The 16,714-nt window shown below is 46.8% G+C and overlaps 1 protein-coding gene across 1 annotated transcript; it reads left to right on the top strand.

The window, feature by feature from the left end:
* The first annotated feature begins 703 nt into the window (after positions 1 to 703).
* LOC139443929 (uncharacterized) lies at positions 704 to 15,471 on the top strand. The gene is made up of 5 exons (XM_071224817.1): positions 704 to 769; positions 7,286 to 7,412; positions 8,206 to 8,333; positions 11,423 to 11,599; positions 12,549 to 15,471. The coding sequence occupies exons 1-5, from the start codon at positions 721 to 723 to the stop codon at positions 15,407 to 15,409; spliced, it is 3,342 nt and encodes a 1,113-aa protein (XP_071080918.1). The 5' UTR covers positions 704 to 720; the 3' UTR covers positions 15,410 to 15,471.
* Positions 15,472 to 16,714: the final 1,243 nt, after the last annotated feature.

Raw genomic sequence — 16,714 nt, 5'->3', positions numbered from 1 at the left:
CATTTCATTGGTCGGTCAAAGTTCGCGAAAGGTCGTTCTGCAATTGGTTTCATCGCAAAGGAATTACTGGGAAAACTGGCGTAGGATACCGATTACAGACGACCTGGTTCTTAGCCAAGCTCCGTACAGCGACATCCTGTTTCCCAATGAAAGGGAATGAAGCAGAGTCCTCCAACACGTCCAGACATATGTCCCTATGAGTTCACGATATCTCACAATCAGATCTACATGTACACATCAGTTACAAACAGTCCAGCATATTTCACAGGCAATCTGTTATCCATTTACCAAAGGCAGCCAGTCCAGCATATATTGCATATAGTCTCTCTCCATATCGCGCGCACACACACCCAATCCCCCCCCCCCCCCACCCCATCAACACAAACTCACACCCATCCTTCCCCCCCCCCCCCCCCCTATCAACACACACATACAAAAACACACAGGGCGGGAGACCAGGGCCATTGTTCCGGCAACTTTAATTGAGATAAAGGATTTCTTAGAATCGCTTGTCAGCTTACGATAGTCTATGTCAACAATATTGCTGTTGAGGTGTTAGTAAACACACGCTTACGTCAACGTCATAATTGGTGTTTCCGTATTGTAGGTCTGTTATCACTGGCCACAGAAACACGTATTGTCAAGTTCCTTAATCCAGTGATAGACTACGATACACGTATGTATATAGCCTCGGACTGACCTGGGTTTGCAGATGCCATCATGGATGTTCTGCTGGCTGCAGTCCTGGCCTGTCTCCTCCACGTGTCAGGTGAGCTATTCTTTAATCAAGGTGTAATTCAGGGAGTGTCAGGTGAGCTATTCTTTAATCAAGGTTGTAATTCAGGATGTGAATTAGGCGATCGATACACCTAGTCTGTTTTGAAATATGATGTAGTCCCATTCAGGCTAGATACATCTTATTTTGATGGGTAACCGAACGCGATGCTGGATAACGAACTTCGTTTCAACATTTAGTTATGAACACACAATACCATTTAGAAAGTGGTTAAATGTAACAAATGACTGTTTGTCTAATGTTTGATGAATGTGTTGAGGGGATTCGAGGGAATGTTTTCTTCATTCAACGCTTGAACACTGAGTGGCCATCACACTGACATTGTACAATAGGCGATTTGTTTATCAGTAATTATGTTGTCAGCATCTCCTCACGGACAAGACTTCTTAATTATAATTTGGACTAAAACATGTTTTTAAATGATTCGACGTTTGGCTTACGATGAACAAAAAGTCTTCCATTCTATTTTTCTATAGGTACCAGGTGATGGGTATTTTTTTAAAAACAATATGCAATATAAGATCTTGTTTAGGTGACTGCAATACATATTTTTTACACACGCGCAGGTAAAACGGGAGTCAGCAGAAGATCGGAACAACAGACGGTCCGAGGTGATGGGTAGACTAGCAGAAGTGGGTCAGTGTGACACAGGTACCAGGTGATGGGTAGACTAGCAGAAGTGGGTCAGTGTGACACAGGTACCAGGTGATGGGTAGACTAGCAGAAGTGGGTCAGTGTGACACAGGTACCAGGTGATGGGTAGACTAGCAGAAGTGGGTCAGTGTGACACAGGTACCAGGTGATGGGTAGACTAGCAGAAGTGGGTCAGTGTGACACAGGTACCAGGTGATGGGTAGACTAGCAGAAGTGGGTCAGTGTGACACAGGTACCAGGTGATGGGTAGACTAGCAGAAGTAGGTCAGTTTTACACAGGTACCAGGTGATGGGTAGACTAGCAGGAGTGGGTCAGTGTGACACAGGTACCAGGTGATGGGTAGACTAGCAGAAGTAGGTCAGTGTGACACAGGTACCAGGTGATGGGTAGACTAGCAGAAGTGGGTCAGTGTGACACAGGTACCAGGTGATGGGTAGACTAGCAGAAGTGGGTCAGTGTGACACAGGTACCAGGTGATGGGTAGACTAGCAGAAGTGGGTCAGTGTGACACAGGTACCAGGTGATGGGTAGACTAGCAGAAGTGGGTCAGTGTGACACAGGTACCAGGTGATGGGTAGACTAGCAGAAGTAGGTCAGTGTGACACAGGTACCAGGTGATGGGTAGACTAGCAGAAGTAGGTCAGTGTGACACAGGTACCAGGTGATGGGTAGACTAGCAGAAGTGGGTCAGTGTGACACAGGTACCAGGTGATGGGTAGACTAGCAGAAGTAGGTCAGTGTGACACAGGTACCAGGTGATGGGTAGACTAGCAGAAGTAGGTCAGTTTTACACAGGTACCAGGTGATGGGTAGACTAGCAGAAGTGAGTCAGTTCTACACAGGTACCAGGTGATGGGTAGACTAGCAGAAGTAGGTCAGTGTGACACAGGTACCAGGTGATGGGTAGACTAGCAGAAGTGGGTCAGTGTGACACAGGTACCAGGTGATGGGTAGACTAGCAGAAGTAGGTCAGTTTTACACAGGTACCAGGTGATGGGTAGACTAGCAGGAGTGGGTCAGTGTGACACAGGTACCAGGTGATGGGTAGACTAGCAGAAGTGGGTCAGTGTGACACAGGTACCAGGTGATGGGTAGACTAGCAGAAGTGGGTCAGTGTGACACAGGTACCAGGTGATGGGTAGACTAGCAGAAGTGGGTCAGTGTGACACAGGTACCAGGTGATGGGTAGACTAGCAGGAGTAGGTCAGTGTGACACAGGTACCAGGTGATGGGTAGACTAGCAGAAGTGGGTCAGTTTTACACAGGTACCAGGTGATGGGTAGACTAGCAGAAGTGGGTCAGTGTGACACAGGTACCAGGTGATGGGTAGACTAGCAGAAGTGGGTCAGTGTGACACAGGTACCAGGTGATGGGTAGACTAGCAGAAGTGGGTCAGTGTGACACAGGTACCAGGTGATGGGTAGACTAGCAGAAGTGGGTCAGTGTGACACAGGTACCAGGTGATGGGTAGACTAGCAGAAGTAGGTCAGTGTGACACAGGTACCAGGTGATGGGTAGACTAGCAGAAGTGGGTCAGTGTGACACAGGTACCAGGTGATGGGTAGACTAGCAGAAGTGGGTCAGTGTGACACAGGTACCAGGTGATGGGTAGACTAGCAGAAGTGGGTCAGTGTGACACAGGTACCAGGTGATGGGTAGACTAGCAGAAGTGGGTCAGTGTGACACAGGTACCAGGTGATGGGTAGACTAGCAGAAGTGGGTCTGTGTTACACAGGTACCAGGTGATGGGTAGACTAGCAGAAGTAGGTCAGTTTTACACAGGTACCAGGTGATGGGTAGACTAGCAGAAGTGGGTCAGTGTGACACAGGTACCAGGTGATGGGTAGACTAGCAGAAGTGGGTCAGTGTGACACAGGTACCAGGTGATGGGTAGACTAGCAGAAGTAGGTCAGTGTGACACAGGTACCAGGTGATGGGTAGACTAGCAGAAGTAGGTCAGTGTGACACAGGTACCAGGTGATGGGTAGACTAGCAGAAGTGGGTCAGTGTGACACAGGTACCAGGTGGTGGGTAGACTAGCAGAAGTAGGTCAGTGTGACACAGGTACCAGGTGATGGGTAGACTAGCAGAAGTAGGTCAGTTTTACACAGGTACCAGGTGATGGGTAGACTAGCAGAAGTGAGTCAGTTCTACACAGGTACCAGGTGATGGGTAGACTAGCAGAAGTAGGTCAGTGTGACACAGGTACCAGGTGATGGGTAGACTAGCAGAAGTGGGTCAGTGTGACACAGGTACCAGGTGATGGGTAGACTAGCAGAAGTAGGTCAGTTTTACACAGGTACCAGGTGATGGGTAGACTAGCAGAAGTGGGTCAGTGTGACACAGGTACCAGGTGATGGGTAGACTAGCAGAAGTGGGTCAGTGTGACACAGGTACCAGGTGATGGGTAGACTAGCAGAAGTGGGTCAGTGTGACACAGGTACCAGGTGATTGGTAGACTAGCAGAAGTGGGTCAGTGTGACACAGGTACCAGGTGATGGGTAGACTAGCAGGAGTAGGTCAGTGTGACACAGGTACCAGGTGATGGGTAGACTAGCAGAAGTGGGTCAGTTTTACACAGGTACCAGGTGATGGGTAGACTAGCAGAAGTGGGTCAGTGTGACACAGGTACCAGGTGATGGGTAGACTAGCAGAAGTGGGTCAGTGTGACACAGGTACCAGGTGATGGGTAGACTAGCAGAAGTGGGTCAGTGTGACACAGGTACCAGGTGATGGGTAGACTAGCAGGAGTAGGTCAGTGTGACACAGGTACCAGGTGATGGGTAGACTAGCAGGAGTAGGTCAGTTTGACACAGGTACCAGGTGATGGGTAGACTAGCAGAAGTGGGTCAGTTTTACACAGGTACCAGGTGATGGGTAGACTAGCAGAAGTGGGTCAGTGTGACACAGGTACCAGGTGATGGGTAGACTAGCAGAAGTGGGTCAGTGTGACACAGGTACCAGGTGATGGGTAGACTAGCAGAAGTGGGTCAGTGTGACACAGGTACCAGGTGATGGGTAGACTAGCAGGAGTAGGTCAGTGTGACACAGGTACCAGGTGATGGGTAGACTAGCAGAAGTGGGTCAGTGTGACACAGGTACCAGGTGATGGGTAGACTAGCAGAAGTGGGTCAGTGTGACACAGGTACCAGGTGATGGGTAGACTAGCAGAAGTGGGTCAGTGTGACACAGGTACCAGGTGATGGGTAGACTAGCAGAAGTGGGTCAGTGTGACACAGGTACCAGGTGATGGGTAGACTAGCAGAAGTGGGTCAGTTTTACACAGGTACCAGGTGATGGGTAGACTAGCAGAAGTGGGTCAGTTTTACACAGGTACCAGGTGATGGGTAGACTAGCAGAAGTGGGTCAGTTTTACACAGGTACCAGGTGATGGTTAGACTAGCAGAAGTGGGTCAGTTTTACACAGGTACCAGGTGATGGGTAGACTAGCAGAAGTGGGTCAGTGTGACACAGGTACCAGGTGATGGGTAGACTAGCAGAAGTGGGTCAGTTTTACACAGGTACCAGGTGATGGGTAGACTAGCAGAAGTGGGTCAGTTTTACACAGGTACCAGGTGATGGTTAGACTAGCAGAAGTAGGTCAGTTTTACACAGGTACCAGGTGATGGGTAGACTAGCAGAAGTGGGTCAGTTTTACACAGGTACCAGGTGATGGGTAGACTAGCAGAAGTAGGTCAGTTTTACACAGGTACCAGGTGATGGGTAGACTAGCAGAAGTGGGTCAGTTTTACACAGGTACCAGGTGATGGGTAGACTAGCAGAAGTGGTTAGTTTTACACAGGTACCAGGTGATGGGTAGACTAGCAGAAGTGAGTCAGTTTTACACAGGTACCAGGTGATGGGTAGACTAGCAGAAGTGGGTCAGTTTTACACAGGTACCAGGTGATGGTTAGACTAGCAGAAGTGGGTCAGTTTTACACAGATACCAGGTGATGGGTAGACTAGCAGAAGTGGGTCAGTTTTACACAGATACCAGGTGATGGGTAGACTAGCAGAAGTGGGTCAGTTTGACACAGGTACCAGGTGATGGGTAGACTAGCAGAAGTGGGTCAGTTTTACACAGGTACCAGGTGATGGGTAGACTAGCAGAAGTGGGTCAGTTTTACACAGGTACCAGGTGATGGGTAGACTAGCAGAAGTGGGTCAGTTTTACACAGGTACCAGGTGATGGGTAGACTAGCAGAAGTGGGTAAGTTTTACACAGGTACCAGGTGATGGGTAGACTAGCAGAAGTGGGTCAGTTTTACACAGGTACCAGGTGATGGTTAGACAAGCAGAAGTGGGTCAGTTTTACACAGGTACCAGGTGGTGGGTAGACTAGCAGAAGTGGGTCAGTTTTACACAGGTACCAGGTGATGGTTAGACAAGCAGAAGTGGGTCAGTTTTACACAGGTACCAGGTGATGGGTAGACTAGCAGGAGTAGGTCAGTTTTACACAGGTACCAGGTGATGGGTAGACTAGCAGAAGTGGGTCAGTTTTACACAGGTACCAGGTGATGGGTAGACTAGCAGAAGTGGGTCAGTTTTACACAGGTACCAGGTGATGGGTAGACTAGCAGGAGTGGGTCAGTTTTACACAGGTACCAGGTGATGGGTAGACTAGCAGGAGTAGGTCAGTGTGACACAGGTACCAGGTGATGGGTAGACTAGCAGAAGTGGATCAGTTTTACACAGGTACCAGGTGATGGGTAGACTAGCAGAAGTAGGTCAGTTTTACACAGGTACCAGGTGATGGGTAGACTAGCAGAAGTGGGTCAGTTTTACACAGGTACAAGGTGATGGGTAGACTAGCAGAAGTAGGTCAGTTTTACACATGCACATATGTTATGTCAAGAGCATACAATGTTCAATTATAGTGACATCTGCTTTCAGAGATCTGACCCTTTTTACGTTAAAATTATACATCCTTTGAGAATTGTGAGAGTGACGGACTGCACATGTTAATTCGAAATCTGCAAACCGTCTACAAAATAATGATGTATGTCGGTAATCACCTATTACCTGTACAGCTAGGACGTAGGTCATATGAACACCTGAAAGCTCTAGAACTGTATGCCAATAAATAACAGAAGTTAAACACTGCAAACATGTAGAGTAGGTATTTTTTTATCACGGTATAATCTCTTGGGAGGTTTTACTTTTTACTAGTAAGACCTGGTATCAGGTTTGACTTTTTACAGGTAAAACCTGGAAGGAGGTTTTACTTTTTACTGGAAAGACCTGGTATAAGGTTTTACTTGTTACTAGTAAGACCTGGTATCAGGTTTTACCTTTTACTAGTAAGACCTGGAAGGAGGTTTTACTTTTTACTGGTAAGACCTGGTATCAGGTTTTATTTTTTACTGGTAAGACCTGGTATCAGGTTTTACTTCTTGCTAGTAAGACCTGGTATCAGGTTTTACCTTTTACTAGTAAGACCTGGTATCAGGTTTTACTTCTTGCTAGTAAGACCTGGTATCAGGTTTTACCTTTTACTGGTAAGACCTGGTATGAGGTTTTACTTCTTGCTATTAAGACCTGGAATGGGGTTTTACTTCTTGCTAGTAATACCTGGTATGATGTTTTACTTCTTGCTAGTAAGACTGGGTATAAAGTTTTACTTTTTCCTGATGAGTTCAGTAGCAGATGGAACTTAGTGTTTCAAGCGTCCACTGTTCCAAAATCGAAGACATTGCCGATACCCTCTTGCCTCGGTCTTACTTCCTTGACCATAACCTCGGAGTCGTCCTTGATCCTTCACCCAGACTGATTTATTAAGGGCTTGATTTGAGCCTACTACACATGTGCTAGTTATCGCTCTGCGTCTGTTGCAGTGGGGAACCTCCCTCCATCCATCGACTGCCCGCAGTCGCTTACTACGTTGGTGAAGCCGGGTCAAAGGTCAGCCGCTGTCACCTGGGAAGTACCGACCGCCAGCGACCCCGAACAGGGGAAAGTCATGTAAATATCCTCATGTAAACACCAAATTGGATTAAAGTCAAATAAAATGAATGACTAAGGGACGCAACTCTGCAGTATGTGCATCTTCCCGAGGTGAGGGAGTTAACTGACTATTAAATAGGGATGTGACGGGTACCTCGGGTACTTGGGTCGGGTGGATCCTGAGTAGGACCCGGGTACCCACGGGACTACCCATACCCGTTGTTTGTCGCGTGATATATTGTTTAATGACAAAAAATATCTGAACTCTATGGTTACACTATAAGTCACTAATGTTCCCATTTCTTTCTGAAAACGCATCCATTCCTTCTGACTTGTATATGTTTGAATAAAGATGTAACTTCATGCAGTAAACTTCAGTGTATGCATGACCGGATCATTTTACACGTGTATTATTTTGCCAGGGCTACGATCAAACTTTTCGAAATCGGACAATTTGTACCTATCTCTAAATATCTACAGCGGGTACCCGGGTAGGGTAGGGTAATAAGGTGGTGGGTACCTGGGTAGTAAATTTGGACTCGTCCCAGGCCTACTATAAAATCCAGTATCCAACCTTGCCGAACTAGGCTGGTATTAGAGTTACATTTTGGCTGGACTAATGAGTCTATCAAAATCTCGTAACAAAATCGCCATACGGTTGATAAACAAAATGGCGACTGCGGTGCAATCGATCGATTGCAGGATTTGCAGAACATGTGTACCGTCAACTGGGCGTCGACAGGTATTTTCCAAATCTTTTCATGGTTTTAATCAAGGTGCTCACTTTTGACAAACATCACGAACGTTTCAGTCCGAAGTTGACCAAGTTCTCGCCGAGCCCAGGTTCCATGCTGACTGTAGGTACCCACATCGTCAAGTACACTGCGACCGACAAGGAGGGCAGGAGTGACCACTGTACATTCACCATCACAGTGGAAGGTAAGGTGTACCGCACAGGCCCCATCTGTCCCTTGTGTGTCTCCCTGTGCATCCCTATGTGTCTCCATGTCCTTGTGCATCCTTGTGTGTTCTTGTCCACCCTTGTGTCTCCTTGTCCATCTTCGTGTCTACCTGTCCGCCCTTGTGTGTCCCTGTGCATCCTTGTGTGTGTTCCTGTGTACCCCTTCGTGTATTCCTGTAAACCTTTGTTTATTCGAGTGCTTCTTTGTGTGTCTCCCTGTGCATCCTTGTGTGTGTGTCCACCCTTGTGTCTCCCTGTGCATCCTTGTGTCTGTTTCTGTGCATCCTTGTGTGTGTCCACCCTTTAGTGTCCCTTTAGTGCATTATTGTGTGTGTATCCCTGTGCACCTTTTTGTGTGTCCCTGTGCATCCTTGTGTGTATCCCTGTGTACCCTTGTGTGTGTTTCTGTGCATCCATGTGTGTCCCTGTGTACTCTTGTTTGTGTTTCTGTGCATCCTTGTGTGTGTGTCCACCCTTGTGTCTCCCTGTGCATCCTTGTGTCTGTTTCTGTGCATCCTTGTGTGTGTCCACCCTTTAGTGTCCCTGTGCATTATTGTGTGTGTATCCCTGTGCACCTTTTTGTGTGTCCCTGTGCATCCTTGCGTGTATCCCTGTGTACCCTCAGTTTGTGTTTCTGTGTACCCGTGTGTGTATTCGTGGGAATACTTGTGTGTGTTTCTGTGCATCCTTGTGTGTGTGTTTCTGTGCATCCTTGTGTGTGTGTGTCCTTGTGTACCCTTGTGTGTATTCGTGGGCATCCTTGTGTGTGTCCCTGTGTTCCCATGTGCGTGTTTCTGTGCATCCTTTTGTGTGTGTCCCTGTGTACCCTTGTGTGTGTTTCTGTGCATCCTTGAGTGTGTGTCCCTGTGTACCCTTGTTTCTGTTTCTGTGCATCCTTGTGTGTGTGTCCCTGTGTACCCTTGTGTGTGTTTCTGTGCATCCTTGTGTATGTTTCTGTGCATCCTTGTGTGTGTGTCCCTGTGCATCCTTGTGTGTGTTTCTGTACATCCTTGTGTGTGTGTGTGTCCCTGTGTACCCTTGTGTGTGTTTCTGTGCATCCTCGTGTGTGTTTCTGTGCATCCTTGTGTGTGTGTCCCTATGTACCCTTGTATGTATTCGTGGGAATCCTTGTGTGTGTTTCTATGCATCCTTGTGTGTCCCTGTGTACCCTTGTGTGTATTCGTGGGAATCCTTGTGTGTGTTTCTGTGCATCCTTGTGTGTGTGTGTCCCTGTGTACCCTTGTGTGTGTTTCTGTGCATCCTTGTGTGTGTCCCTGTGCATCCTTGTGTGTGTGTTTCTGTGCATCCTTGTGTGTGTGTGTCCCTGTGTACCCTTGTGTGTGTTTCTGTGCATCCTTGTGTGTGTTTCTGTGCATCCTTGTGTGTGTGTCCCTATGGACCCTTGTATGTGTTTCTGTTCATCCTTGTGTGTGTGTCCCTGTGTACCCTTGTGTGTGTTTCTGTGCATCCTTGTGTGTGTTTCTGTGCATCCTTGTGTGTGTGTCCCTATGGACCCTTGTATGTGTTTCTGTTCATCCTTGTGTGTGTGTCCCTATGTACCCTTGTGTGTGTTTCTGTTCATCCTTGTGTGTGTGTCCCTGTGTACCCTTGTGTGTGTTTCTGTTCATCCTTGTGTGTGTGTCCCTATGTACCCTTGTGTGTGTTTCTGTTCATCCTTGTGTGTGTGTCCCTATGGACCCTTGTATGTGTTTCTGTTCATCCTTGAGTGTGTGTCCCTGTGTACCCTTGTGTGTTTCTGTGCATCCTTGTGTGTGTGTCCCTGTGTACCCTTGTGTGTTTCTGTGCATCCTTGTGTGTGTGTCCCTGTGTACCCTTGTGTGTGTTTCTGTTCATCCTTGTGTGTGTGTCCCTATGGACCCTTGTATGTGTTTCTGTTCATCCTTGAGTGTGTGTCCCTGTGTACCCTTGTGTGTGTTTCTGTTCATCCTTGTGTGTGTGTCCCTGTGTACCCTTGTGTGTGTTTCTGTGCATCCTTGTGTGTGTGTGTGTGTGTGTGTGTGTCCCTGTGTACCCTTGTGTGTTTCTGTGCATCCTTGTGTGTGTGTCCCTGTGTACCCATGTGTGTTTCTGTACATCCTTGTGTGTGTGTGTCCCTGTGTACCCTTGTGTGGGTTTCTGTGCATCCTTGTGTGTGTGTCCCTGTGTACCCTTGTGTGTGTTTCTGTTCATCCTTGTGTGTGTGTCCCTATGTACCCTTGTGTGTGTTTCTGTTCATCCTTGTGTGTGTGTCCCTGTGTACCCTTGTGTGTGTTTCTGTTCATCCTTGTGTGTGTGTCCCTATGTACCCTTGTGTGTGTTTCTGTTCATCCTTGTGTGTGTGTCCCTATGGACCCTTGTATGTGTTTCTGTTCATCCTTGAGTGTGTGTCCCTGTGTACCCTTGTGTGTTTCTGTGCATCCTTGTGTGTGTGTGTCCCTGTGTACCCTTGTGTGTTTCTGTGCATCCTTGTGTGTGTGTCCCTGTGTACCCTTGTGTGTTTTTCTGTTCATCCTTGTGTGTGTGTCCCTATGGACCCTTGTATGTGTTTCTGTTCATCCTTGAGTGTGTGTCCCTGTGTACCCTTGTGTGTGTTTCTGTTCATCCTTGTGTGTGTGTCCCTGTGTACCCTTGTGTGTGTTTCTGTGCATCCTTGTGTGTGTGTGTGTGTGTGTGTGTGTGTGTGTCCCTGTGTACCCTTGTGTGTTTCTGTGCATCCTTGTGTGTGTGTCCCTGTGTACCCATGTGTGTTTCTGTACATCCTTGTGTGTGTGTGTCCCTGTGTACCCTTGTGTGGGTTTCTGTGCATCCTTGTGTGTGTTCCAGTGCATCCCTGTGTGTTCCAGTGTACCCTTGTGTGTGTTTCTGTGCATCCTTCTGTGTGTGTCCCTGTGCACCCTTGTTTGTCCCTGTCAAGGATCAACATAGTAGTTTGTAAATTACCAAATCTGTATAGAAATTATATGGATGAATACATTCCCCACACTAATCAAAGCGTCTATACCTATGTCGGACATATCACCAGAGCGTGGAACATACTCCCTTTAAAATATCACCTCTATTTGGCCAGGTGCGCAGTGCCTGAGTATTGGTGACATCCGGCACGGCCGGACCACGTGCAACCAGGGAGCGCGGTACGGGGAGAAGTGCAGCGTGGTGTGCGACTCCGGCTACGAGGTGCTAGCGGACAACTCCTTCACGTGTTTGAGGGATGGCAGATACGACAAGCCGGCGCCTGTCTGCGAAGGTAGGGTATACAGGTGGTCATGGTCATGACTGTCATTCTTGGATGGGACCCGTGAAGATCCGGGTTAGAATTTTATTTTCGTCTGGTTTGGGATTTGTATTAAACCAGTCTGTTGGGGACAATGTAGCTTTCATCGTGGTGCTTAAAACGTGTCTTGTAGATGAATTTCGTCAAAACTGGATGTCAACACTCAACAGTAGGACCCCATATATGATGTTTAAAGAATATGAAACATTGTTTGAACCTGAAAGATATTTGAGCATTTACAATGGCATACATGTACGCAGTGTTTTTATTAAATTAAGATGTAACGTTTTACCTTTGCGAGAGAACGAGGGTAGATGGCAATCTATTGAATCACGTTTACGTATGTGTCCTGTTTAGCAATATGTCTGTTGAAGATGAATATCATTTCGTATTGATCTGTAAACATTATACTTAGCTGGGTAAAGTCTATTTGCCAGAATTGTATTGGAAGTTTCCAACTATGCATAAATTCAAAAACATATTGTGTACAACTCAGGAGGAATTATTAAAAAAACCGCAATATTATGTATATTATGCGTATAAACAAAGACATGAAGTCGTAAAATCTATGCAATGTGCTTCACATTGTATTATTGGCACTGCATTTGTTTTATATGGGCCAAAGGCCTACACAAAAATAAACTAATTTTGACTTTGACTTTGAATAGGTCTTCAGCAACCCATGTTTGTCGTAAGAGGCGACTAACGGGATCGGGTGGTCAAGCTCGCTGACTTGGTTGATGCATGTCATCGCATCCCAAATGAGTAGATCGATGCTCATAATGCCAATCTCTGGATTGTATGGTCAATGCGCGATTATTTACAGACCGCTGTTAAATAGCTGAAATATTGCTGAGCGTAGCGTTAAACAACAAACAAACATACAAACAAAATAACCAGCTAACCCTCATTTGCGTTTCAGAGGTTGGTTTCTACACCCTGCTGTGCCGGAACATCACGTCATCGAGGGCATCAACCTTTCTCAAATCAGCAGAGAAGAACTTCCAACTTGTTTTCGAACAGTTACAATCACGAGGGTACATTCCCATATATAAGTCCATGGAGTTCGCAAAGAAAATGTGCCAGAACGCAGACAACTCTAACCACGGGGTGTGTGTCTACTTGCGGCGCTTGGCGCTATTTGAGAAACTGAAGGAAGACATAAAGACACTTCCGGTGACCAACTCTCGTAGAGGTGACGATGACGGCGTCGACAACTTGATCCAGTACACGTACCGTCGTCTTATGACGCTACATCCTGAGATTCATCGGTTCTGTGACGACACCAACTTTATCAACGGCCTCTATGACTATCTTCCAAATGTTCAGAGAATACATGATAAAAACAAATATCAACGCATACTTGGGCAGATTTTCTCAGGAAATCTGACGTTTGATGTTCTGAAGTCAGAGGCTAATAAATCATGTAGCCCGGATCACGAGGGGCCCGACTGTCTATTGAGAGACGTTTTACAATTAATAGAACGTGCAAAGGGGTTTATTGCACATCAAGAAAAGATAGGGAGATGGGATAATGAAGACGTTAATCATTATTTCAATGCTCTGACATTTAGTTCAATCCTTCTCAAGTGGAAATACCATGGTCGAGTCAATGCCATACAACCTCACAACACAACAGATCAACAAGCAGTCATCACACAGATCATCAGAGCAGTGGCAATGTACATTGATGATGGCGCAGACGAGAAGTTGGAGATTCTGATGTCGATGTTTCCATACTTCAACACAGACAAGATATGTAACAGTGGGAAGATGTGCTTGTTCTGGAGAGTAGTTGACCAAACCAGAGTCTACATCAAGTCTCGCCAACCAGCGACATGTAAAGGCGTCAAAGTGCGTTTGTTGAACACCGACCTTGACCTTCGAGAGTTCCTCAGACAGAAACAGATGGAGAGGGTTCTTCAGTTCCTAGGCGACCAGGAGTATAATCTGGTGGCAGTTGCAGACGACTTAAAGAATGAATTCAGCAAGGTCATCAACCAGCGATTTTATGAGCTAAAAACATACTTCAAAAAGATTCACAGTTTTAGTGCCGCAAAAGCTAAGGCCGATTTGATAGTTTTCCATCAGTTAAATAACCTGACACAATCAGCAAGAACTCTAGCACCTGATATAGACTCAGACATTTCGATAGTAATTGGTTTCATGATGACATCTGCTGCCTTAGAAGTGACTGAGAAAACTATTAATTTCGCCGTAGTTATGGCTGAAAGTTGCAATCCCTTGAAGGCAGCGACCGATTCTTCTGTGTCTGATGTCATGGATGCGACGGCTGAGTTGGCGAATGCCGTAGCAACGCTAGGATCAGCTACAAGGCTAGTTATCGCCATACATGCCCTTAGGGGGCACATCAATCGCGTCAGAAATGGGTTTGCGAAAAATAAAGAATTTATTGGCGATATGAAAACTATAATGGAATCAATAACTCTAGACAAAAAGCCGGACGACTTCGAGGCTGCTAAGGACAGGTTTTTGAAAAAGTATAATGATTACGTACCTGCAGTTACTAAACCAGATGTTACAGAAATGGCTGTTTACTTTAAGAAGGTTCTTGAAGAAGCATGTAAGATCATCGAGGGTTCCTCTACCTCTCTGGCTGCAGTACCCAAAGGATTCATAGGTTCAAGTGGCCTATGCTGGACAACCGCAGTGAAAATTGAAAAGTTAGTATCTACGCTTGAATCTATCTATGACAAACAGTATGAGCTGGTTGAAGTGTTAGCTCAAAACGTCCAGTCTCAAGTAGCCATGAAGGCTGCTGATGGCATAGTGGCTGATTACGATGCAATAGCGGGAAGTAATGGGCAAGATGAAGATGTTTTGGAGAGTCTCCGCCAGGTGTCGGGGATGTCGTACGTGTGCTACAGAATCATGGTCCTTCAAGTCATAAGGATGTATTGTGACGAGCTGCAGTACAAGGCAGGGGGTGTTAGGCCCCATGTATGTAAAGATGCGGGAACGGACATTTCAACTCTGTTGGCATACAAAGAACCACCTTGCTCTTCAAGAGGCCTCGAGTTCCAGACCGTTTCCGGAAGGAAAACAAGGCGCGGAGACACTGCATTCATGAGTATTTCCAAATTATATTCAGGCCAAGAGATTAGCTTCAGAATTCCTAACAGCAGGTGGTTGTATAAAGCTGGGTGGATTACCAAAGCTGATCTGACAGCCGTGATCTATGTTTCTGGTTTCGAAGTATACTTGCCATCTGAGGTCCGCTACCGTCGGGACATCCGGGTCCATGTTGAGGTCGATGGTGAGAATGAACTGGTCCCGGGGGGCACAAGGTATACCATCAACCCATCACGACCCATGGTGTTCGAGTACAAGGTCGGGCATGGAGTGAACTGCCGACAGCACCGGAGCTACGACAATCCCTACACAACCTGCCACACCAACAAGATCCCTGATGTATGCCCCAAAACAGAATACTCCTGTTTTGTGGATGGAGGAGATAGGGTCCTGCACCCATCTATTTTCTCCCGTTTCAAAATACGTGTAAACGGGTATGAGGATCTCCCTGTCCCGAAACCAACAACGCCAGTACCAGTCAAGGTGGCTGTGCGAACCTGTGCGTACATACCGTCAAGGAGGGATCAGCAGTTTCAGGATCAGTTCCGGTATCATGGGCGGAATCGATTGCCAAGCACCTGTTGTCCAAAAGAACAGTACTGGTCCGGGCGGCATATGGCTTGTCGGAACTGCCCGAATAACTCAACCGTGGCGCTCCGGGGATATTATTGTGAGAAGCAAGCCGAATAGAAGACGGGTTCAACCCTATTCTCACGAGACGGCCCGTGGCAATGAAATGGTTAATGTGTTAGTGAGGTGAAATGATTGTTGCACTTGTGTCGAGACGTGCATGCATCTGGGAGTGTGTGGTGTGATTGTACTTGTCCGGATTAACGCTGGGTTGGGGCTACTGAGTTACTATGCCGCAATTTAACATGGATGCCCCACTCACACATATTATACTCCGAGCCGAAAAGTTCTAGTTATATCCCCTAAACAAAAGCGCCAGACAGGGTAACGTCTTTTGGTATGACGCTGTCGGGGCATCGAACCACCGATCTTCCGCTCTCTGGCAGACGCCCTATCTGCTAGAGTCAGATGGTCCATGAAGTGGATCTCAAGTGGGACCTTACTGCTTCTGACCCATGATGGTATCCATCAAAACACCGAAAATGTCAACATCTTGATCTAAATGTGTAATAAAATATGAGAAAATAGTTGATGAAAATGTGTTTTGTTTATGACTGTGACCAGGGGAGCTTACTTGATACTTTCCTTTTCAACAGTACAGCTGATCAACACATTGATTCATGCAGTGAACATTATCCTTAGAAATGTGTGCACGGGTGGCACCGCGACCCTTGAAGATCCGGGTAGAAAATAGGTCTTCAGTAACCCATGCTCGCAGTAAAAGACTCGCTGACTTGAATAATGCATGTCATCGTATCCCAATTGCATGGATCGATTCAGATGATGTCAGTCACTGGATTGTCTAGTCCCAGTCACTGGATTGTCCAAACAAATTTAATGTGCCGCAATTCGCTGTGCCCAGTTGCATCCCTTGGCCACACCAGAAACCTATGATCGTTGGTTCGAATCCCGGTTTGACCCGGTTTGAATCAAGATTTGTCAGCACCACACCCGTACTCGTGGGTTTCACCAAAGTGGTAAGCGTCTGAGACCTGCATCACTTCGGTCTTTCCTCCCACAGTAAGCTGACACGCCGTGATAAAACTGGAATACTGCTCAGAGCGGCTTTAAGACCAGGGACGGTCGGGTAGCCTAGTGGTTAAAGCGTTCGTTCGTCACGCCCAAAACCCTGGTTCGATACCCGACATGGGTACAATGTGTGAAGCCCATTTCTGGTGTTCCCGCCGTGAGATTGCAGGAATATTGCTAAAAGCGGCGTTAAACTATACTTACTCACTCACTGACTCACTGACTCACTCACTCAGTTCAGTTTCGGGCCACTTTCAACGGTTACAATCACACATGACATCACCCTTGATGCGGTTCACATGATGTAGCGGACATTGAAGTTTGAAGTAGGTAAGA

This window comes from Haliotis cracherodii, unplaced genomic scaffold (assembly GCF_022045235.1).
Source record: "Haliotis cracherodii isolate W230 unplaced genomic scaffold, xgHalCrac1.p SCAF_5, whole genome shotgun sequence".
Taxonomy (NCBI): domain Eukaryota; kingdom Metazoa; phylum Mollusca; class Gastropoda; order Lepetellida; family Haliotidae; genus Haliotis; species Haliotis cracherodii.
Note: the sequence above shows the minus strand (reverse complement) of the source record. Positions and strands in the feature narration are given on the sequence as shown.